Here is a 9,096-nt window from a genome sequence, read left to right on the forward strand (position 1 = left end):
CAACAGTTGTCCCATGCCTCAAGCATGCACACTTTTATTTCACCTATGGTCTATACTTTGTGAAATAGATCAATTGAAAACTTTTCCAATGATGCTCATTTCACAATTCCCTATCCTCATTATTATTGTAAGAATACAAAATTATTGTCACTACTAGCATATGTTAGATTCTAACCTTTTATGCAACGATCCTTTCGTGAAGTCACAACACAAAAGTCACAAAGACTCCGCCAATAAAATCACAAAGTACTCTATCAGACATTGTTACAAAACAATTCTGTAAATTTGATGTTTCTCACTCAAAGTACTTTCCTTTTAACATCCTTTTTGAATAAAATTTTCAAATCTAGACATAAAACTCTTAATATCTAACTCCCAATATGGAAACATTTCCATATTTTTCATATGACAACTCATTCTAAATAGAATCTTATCTATTCATAATAATGTCGATATGGTCGATCCAGTACTATACTTCCAAGTACTTACAAGAGACCAATCCTCAGCGAACTTTGGATCGTACTTTGATAGTTGTTTAATTATTTTAGTCAAAACCGATTTTAGTCCCTTTTCCCTCTTAATGCGCTAGGCATTTGGAAAAATTTAGAATGGTCAAATATTATTGCATACACAATCGATCCTATACCTAAGCGTATTCGACACGATGCATAATGCTTCACATAAAGGCATGATACTTTATCATCCTTCTGCTATAATATTTTATGTGTCATGTTCTCACAATTCGAACTATGAAGAGGGATGCCGTAATCATAATCAAATTTTGAGAACACACTATGTATCCTGGACTAAAATTTATTAACATTTCTCAATCTAAGCTTTAGATTTTGAAATGAAGTACAATATTCTATCCCTTAATTATAGCAAAACAACTTTTCAACTGCTACAACTTTGCAAGGTGAGTCTTTGTTTTCTATAAATAATATTGCTAACTCGCAATAATTAAAATAATAATCATGCTCCCACTTACATGATTATTATTACCATACAAGCATAACACTTATGCTCCCACTAGCTTTGACATGTATTCAGAAAAACAGTTGAACTTCTAGAAAGCAATACTTAATGAATTCTACAAAATTCATATTTCTAATACTAGATGCTTCAATAATACTTTATCAAGCTTCTTAAACTCATACACCTTTCCTTAAATAGCTTATATGTGTGTCTAAAAAATTCTAGAACTCAAGTTACTAAGTCCCAAAAATTTTCAGACTAATTGCCAAATCTCATAATTCGAACTATGAAAAGGGATGCCGCAATCATAATCGAATTAGAGAATACAAATTTTCACAAACGCTATCTCCTTAAAATCTCCCTTAGTGAAAGCATTTCCTCATGATCACTTTCACGAACGGAGAGAAACCTTATGACACTCAGATTTTATGTATGTGTTCTTATCCATATGAATTTATCAAAACAACAATCATAAGTCAATGTTCATGACAAATTCAACTCTAATGGATTGAACTTTTTTTTTTATCTTGATTTCTTGCCTTATGGTAGCACGGGTGCCCACCATGTCTTCCAAGTTGTCAAGAAGCTCACCCCTTCCTATCAATGTACTTTCCATTGATTAGGGTGTCTTGTTTCCATGCACTCCAATTGAGAACTCATAGAACTCATATTGCACAGTTGACTTAAATCGGAACGGCACAGAAAACAACAATTATGTCAACACGATTGGTTATAAACTCCAAGTCGTGTGCTAGCGAGGATCGATGAGGTATATTCTTGATTTGTTCTTGAAACTTTTTCAAGATTACTTAGACTCCCATTGACCTCTTGACATATATGATTCTCTTGTCAAGAAACTTTCCTTGACGAAAACAAATATTCAAGAATTAGTTGGAAATCCTATCAAGACTAACACTTCACTTAATTGGATCTAGTTGGTCTTTGTCTTATCCAAGACATCATAACTTACCAATTTCAAATATGCACGAATAGGGAACTTTCCTATTCTACATTTGACGAGTGTAATAAACCTACTAAAGATATGTTTACTGAATGTCACAATCTTAACTTTAAGATTTGATATTGGAACGAAGTGTGATGATCCTTTTTTATTTTAACCACTTCAACAATTTCCGATTCCTCTTCTTAGCCATACAATGCACTAAGGTATCTTAGAAGATCAATCGAGATATGGTTCTTAATCATTAAGATAATCATAAAACTTTGATAAAAGTACTCTCCCAACTTCTTAGAAAAGAGAAACATTTATCTTTCTGCCTAATTGATTCTTATTATTCGTTCTGCCTTTCATTGAGACTTTCCTAATGATACAGAATTATACTTAAACTTGTAAGTATAATCATACTTACCAAACTTTTGGTAATTCATGACGAATCTTTTATTGTTCTTTGTGGTGGACTTGACCGGCACACAACATTACGAGCTCAATCTCTTAGTCCTTCACTTAATCTCTTAGTCCTTCACTTGACTCTTTGTCAATGAATTAGTCTTAAATTTCCCCAATGTAAAGTTTCCCATTCATCACACAAAACTAGTTGTATGATTCCAAGTTTCTATCGAATTGAAACTTGGGTGAAGAGAATCTTTCCTTATTTGACAAATTCTCGACATTTCCACAAATAACCTAATTAAGAATCAAATCCATTATTGCTAATAGAAACAATAAAACATCAATTTTCATACACACCATTGCAAGGATAAATAAATAAGATAAAATCAAAATTTATTTTATTGTGGAAAAATTTGTCCTTACAACGCAATTCAACTGAAAAGTATGCTATTAAATATTTCTTAGCAATCTATCCTAACTATAAAAGTAGCAGCTAAAACTCGATCATTGAATCCATGCAATTTAAATCCATTTCTTCATTATCAAATTCAACACGCTTCTTCCTTAAGCTCCTTTTCTTTTCTTCGATCCTGCAAAGCACCAATAATGTAATCTTATCACATTATTTGTTAAGAATCTAGAATAGGAACTTAACAGAGTTAGATAGTTGATTTCATACCTGAAGTAGAGCCAAAACTCTTGACTCTCCCGTCTCTTAGATCTCTCATGTAGATCGGGCACCTTCGCTTCTAATGACCCTTCTCATGGCAATAGAAACAGATGGAATCTTCTGGCACAACATATCGGACAATCACAGACTTAGTTCTTTCTGGACTTCCGATTTTGCTAGAGTCCATAGAAGTTTAGGAGTTCGATTGACCAATCAAGTATGCTTGACCAGTGCGCAAAATCATTGCTGATTCGGCATCAATAAGCATATAGGTCAAATCGGTGAGGGTCACGTCGTAATTCATCGCATAGTACTCTCTTATGAACTCACCATTTGATTCAGGAAGTGACTGAAGAACCCAGTCAACAACCAACTTTCTTGAGAATTCGACACCCATCATTCTTAACTTGTCTATGTGCGACTTCATCTCTAGGACATGCGCACACATGGGTTTCCCATCCTCATGTTTCTTTGTTAATAGGGCTTCAATGAGCTTGAGCCTTTCAAACTTTTTTGGTGAAAGTGTTGATCTCTTAAGAATTTTAGTGGAAGTCTTAGATTCAACAACTTTTTTGGTGGTTTTTGCAATTGCCTAAAAACAGATTTAAGTCATATATGGAAAATTAGGATTAAGTAAGAAAGATAAATTAAAAGCAATGAAACTGTTAAGTAAATACGTACTGATGTTACGGATGTCAGGGAAGGCGATGATGATCGGGAATTGCAGTTGCAAATTTCTTTTAAAGTGTTTTTTTGGTGGTTTTTGCAATTGCCTAAAAATTAGTACAAAAAAAAGTTAACGAAGAATTTGTGAAGTGATGACATATTAAAGATTCCTTTGTTGCTTCCTTGGTTGTGATGGTATCGGGAGTTCCATTAGATTCAACAATCTTGTCAATTGAAATACCCTAACAAATATAAGGAAAAGTGACAATTTATATGAGAAATGCAATTTACAGAAATATTGTTAACTACTGTAGTGTTTTTTTTTTTTTTTTTTTTTTGATGACTTACAATTACAAGTGTTCGAGGCAAATTTGGGAAGGCTACGTACAATTACATATCCATCGAAATATTATAACTATTTTTAAAAGCACTAAAACTCTCATTTAAAAATTTCAACAAAAACCTATGGCAACTAGTTGAAAGAAAAGTCTAATTTACATTTAAGCATTCACTTAAACAAGGTCACAAGCCTCTCATTAGGCCAACAAACATATATATATATATATATATATATATATATATATATATATATATATATATATATATATATATATATATATATATATATATAATAAAACTAACACCTAGATATTACTGAATATTGTTCATAAAAATGTGAGATTTAGCGGCAATAATGTTACAAACGTTGAATAGACAGTTAAAGGGCATCAAAATATATGAGATGCATCTAATTTTTAAAAAACTTCAACTAATTTGCGGATATTGTCGTTGAAAGTCGTGTGTCAGTAGCTACTACAATCAGAGCAACCGAGCAAAACTAGCGTTTCAATGTAGGAATTCACGATGAATGAAGATCCACTAATCAGATGATTGCTTTGTTCCGAGTTAGGCTCATAAACAACAAGCTCTTCAGTTGATTCAAAGATATAATCTTGGACTTCCATAATAGGTCCGCCCTTCCTCCTAAAACCCACTGCCCTCATCAAATCACCTGGTGCCTCGATGGAGAATAGTTTTGTAAACGATATTTCTACACCATGCTCCACCATCCATAGAGTACAACAAAGTTGCTCCTCGTTGAATATGTCATATCCGTCTTTACTGTATTCAAGCAAGACAAGTGACTCCCTTAACTTAGAAACAGAAAACTGTGACAGATGGAGGATAGCTATCCTATCAGGGAGGTCTATTACTTCAAAACTCTCATTAGTTAGATCAAATGACATAATCAGATTACGAGTTTTTAACACACTGTCTACAGTTGTACAATCTACAGCACACCAATAGATATACCTATCAATAACTACCTGGCGCCCTATAATATGTATTGATATGCTGGGGAGATTGCTAGATAGACTAGTAAATTTCCCTGAACTCAACTTGTAAACCATCACTTCCCAAAAGTTGCCAATTTCACTTTTCATTTCACTCCCCCAACTCCAACGCATTTGAGTGATCTGGATGACCTTGGTATCAATAGTGACAGGACAAACTCCAAAACCAAGAACGATCTTATGATTTGTATATAACATATCAGGCAGAGGAATAGCTATTGATTTTCTAATGGAAGGATTCAAAATAATAGCCATCCTCTTTCTATAGCTGGAAGAAAAAAACTTATAACCTTGAAAGCATAACAAGCCATAAGAACTACCGACTATTTTCGGAAGTCTAATGGACAGGGGTAGAGAAGGAACAAACCTATGTTGGGGGAAAGAGTCATCATCGACAAAAGAAACATATTTATCTTCTTGTGTGTCTGTGTACCATACAAACAGATGTTGTGGCTGAGTGTGGCTGATGCTGTGAGCAGCAATAAACTCTGAGCTGTCGATCAAAGACTTCCATGTTCTTGAGACGGATCTAAACTGAATCAATGATTTGATAGGAAGCCTTTTCAGGATTGCCTCTTGGATATGGAAAGGCAGTTCGTCAGACATTTTGATTTTGGGTGTCAATTGTATTTGATTTTTGACGGTTTATATAACGGGAGATTTTAAACTCTACAATACTAAAAGCACGTGGACCGGAATAATTGCATTAGTTGACTATGAACTAAGATGTACTTAAATACAACTGGTAATTAAATGATTGTACTTATCAAAAATATTATTTATTTCAATAGCTGTAGGTAATATTATTACTGGTGGACTGGAGGATGAATTGGCTCAATAATTCAAAATCATATAATAACATTTATGTTTTTTATGTTAGCTAATTTAATTTAATATTATTTAATATGATTTTACATTTTGTAATTACTAAAGTATACAAAGTAATAAAAAAAAGTTGAACGGCAGTATCAAAAGTTACTAGATATATTCGCCATAAACGAATGTTGAATGTTCAAGTGTTGTTGGAAACTAAATGTATAGATCTAGGAATATGATAATAGATATGTGTAAACTGTTTTAGAAAAATGAAATATATTAAATCTTATAAAATTTAAAAAGAAGTGAAATTTATATTTTATTATTTATTAATGTACTTAAGAACATTATATAATTAATATAAAAAGTAATGTTAGTATATTTTGTTAGTTTTAGTTTATTAATGAAATGGTCTATCATGTGGACACATGATGGCAACGATGAGATCCTTTCACCCTCGATGAGAAATACAATACAATGTATTGGTATTGGTAGTGTTACCCTCTCTGAAAATTAAATAACATTTACATATCTTAAGTATATGTGTAATTATATATGGGTTATACTAGTATCAACAATGTATCTACATTGATAAATGTAGTCCACTAATATAAGATCTATTTAATGATACCTCCAACAAACAATCATCGTAGCACCCCTTTTCCAGAATGAATCAATATAAGACATGAGTACATACATGGTTTTTGGGAAAAACCATGTGTTAGGGTGTGACCATAGGGAGGACACGACTTGACAAACCAAATATGGAACAAGTTCATTTGATGAATACCACGACGTGACAGTAAGGTGGCCACGATATGGCTGTTGTCCAGGCCTAAGCCCATGATTTTAGGGTTTCTCTCGTATTTAAGCATCTTATCCCAAGGATTAGGGTATCATCCTCTGTCTCCATCACTATCAAACCTTAGGTACCCTAACCCTTATCCCCCTTGGTGATTCTAGGATTATTTTTGTGCTTTTGGTAGCTTGAAGATGAAGAATAAGGTGTTCTAGTGTGTTGATCCCGCAAGGAAACTTCATCATCATTCTCTTGTCCATATTTTGGAACTCAGTAAGTGTTCAGCACTCAAGCTTTTTGGTTTCATGTTTCTTGATCTAAGTTCTTTGTCCCTTTTCTTCATGTGGTGGGAGCTTAGAGGAATGGATCCCATAAAGTGGATAACATTATGGATCCTTGAGGTCCTTTTGGTATTAGATTATAACATCACAAAATAACTAAGAAATTTTGTTTTTTTAAATCAACCAAAACCATCAACCATTCATTTCAAAAACCACCGAAGTATGTCAATGTAGAAATTGTTATCAGGGTACAATCCAATATCAAAAAATGCAGAACAATGGTGGATGACGTGCGATCATATTGGTCCCTTCCCCTTCAAACATGTAGTACATGAAAAGCATTTTAAACATAAACCATAAGCACAAAGCTTAGTGAGTTCCCTAAAATACCACATACCATACATACATTACCATCGGCTACCCCATGGTATTTTCCCTAGAATGTCATGGGCTACCCGAGATGCTACAACCAAGTTTCATGGGCTACCCCAAGGTCTTTCCTTGATTTGCCATGGATTACCCCCATGTTCTAACATCCAAGTGTCATGGGCTACCCCATGTTCTTCCACACAATTACCATTGGTTACCCCCATGGGCTTTCACATAAATGACACAGGCAACCCCTAGGGTCTTCTATGTAAATATCACAAAGACAACTAGCATCCTACATAGAATAGTGAGAATACTCACCTCAACTTGATGAAAAACAATCACACACTCGGGCTGCTGCTACAAAGGCTCCTCACACTGAGCATATTTAAAACCGATCGTAATTAATAATTAAGGTAATAACCTACTCTCTCTTACTTAGGTAAAAGTCGATTTTACCCTTTCCAAGATAGACCCACAAAAACATGGCCCAAGGCCAAAATATAGCCTAAAAATACTTTTGGTAGTACGCCATGCATACTCCTTCCTTACGTTGGGCATACTAAGCTTCAACAAAAAAGGATTCGGGGCTAACCCGTTACACGTTATGTAATCCTCTATTATCGAAAACCACCTTTTAGGATCATTGAAACATCCATAAATTTTACGAAAAATTTAAACTTTTTATGTAGCATCCTATTTAATTAATAAATAAATAGATAAAGTTTGATGAATTTAGTAGGGCGTAGGTTTCAGGGAGCCAAATGAAATAATTTTAGATGTTGGGGGTTAAAAGTGTAAGTTCTAGATTTAATTTGAAAAGGATTTTAAAAGTCATGGTGTTCTTGGTAATTATTGGACTTAGATTGAAAGGATTTTGGAATGTTGGGGGTCAAGTGGTAACTTCTGGGACTAGAATTGTAATGAACTATTATAGAAGGTGTTTAATTGGTAAATAATGGATTGAAGTTGAAAAGTATATGGGGGGAGGGGCTGGAAGTGGATGAAGGACAATTTTTGCAGGTGGACGGGTATAAACCCCTCACTTTGTTCGTAACCCTAACCTTAAACTCTCATATCCTCAGTCGCCACCTTCATGTATCCTCCCTTTAGCCACTGTCATCTCTCCCGTAGTCACCTTGCACCACCGAGCCATCGTGGTGTCGTTTGGTTGAAGAAAAAGTAGATGTTAGACATCATGGAAGCGGACCATCGAATTAAACACACCTGGGATGTCACTACTACTGTTTCCGGTGGAAGTCGCCACCCTCTTCGCATCTTCTTCCGTTCCGCCACCTCCCCATTGTGCTCTTCTCTTCCCCGTTCTTCTGTAGCTACTCCTCAGTCATGACTGTCGCCATTTGGATCGTTGCTGCTGCTCCAACGTGATTCAGATGTAAAGATCGGGAGACCCACTGCTGCATCATTGCCGATAGTCGTCGCTACCTTATCTCGTTACCACCAGCTACCATGGGAGGTGGCTGTGAGTTTGTGTGGGTGTAATGGTCTGTTTCAAGTTCGTGTGGTGTGGGGATGCCTAACCGAGAACTGAAAGAAATCATCGGTGGTGGTTGCCAATATGAAACCGTTACTACCGCCGTTGTGCGCCACTAGGTGGGTGACTGGATCCGTTTACTAGAAAGAAAGCATATGGGTGTTTGTTTCTACTTTAGTGTGTGTGTGTGTATTGATGGGTTTTGGTCACAAGAACATCCTATGTGCTCATACAAAACCTAATGCTTGGATCTAGGTTTCTCTATTGTACATGCAAGTTATCCAAGACTATAAGCCCTAATTCTAGCATATGGGAATCG

The 9,096-nt window shown here is 35.0% G+C and overlaps 1 protein-coding gene across 1 annotated transcript; it reads right to left on the reverse strand.

Moving 5' to 3' along the window:
• Positions 1–4,308: 4,308 nt before the first annotated feature.
• On the reverse strand, positions 4,309–5,655 carry LOC122196671 (putative F-box protein At1g47790). Its single transcript, XM_042899827.2, has 2 exons — positions 5,385–5,655; positions 4,309–4,784 (listed from the first exon to the last, which is right to left on the reverse strand). The coding sequence occupies exons 1-2, from the start codon at positions 5,621–5,623 to the stop codon at positions 4,466–4,468; spliced, it is 558 nt and encodes a 185-aa protein (XP_042755761.1). The 5' UTR covers positions 5,624–5,655; the 3' UTR covers positions 4,309–4,465.
• Positions 5,656–9,096: the final 3,441 nt, after the last annotated feature.

This window comes from Lactuca sativa, chromosome 2, assembly GCF_002870075.4.
Source record: "Lactuca sativa cultivar Salinas chromosome 2, Lsat_Salinas_v11, whole genome shotgun sequence".
In the NCBI taxonomy this organism is placed as follows: domain Eukaryota; kingdom Viridiplantae; phylum Streptophyta; class Magnoliopsida; order Asterales; family Asteraceae; genus Lactuca; species Lactuca sativa.

Coding starts and splice junctions, on each gene's coding strand:
- LOC122196671 (XM_042899827.2), bottom strand. CDS start 5,623: ATGTCTGACGAACTGCCTTTCCATATCCAAGAGGCAATCCTGAAAAGG. Junction 4,785..5,384: donor GACTCTTTCCCCCAACATAG/GTTTGTTCCTTC, acceptor GCTTGAATACAG/TAAAGACGGATATGACATAT.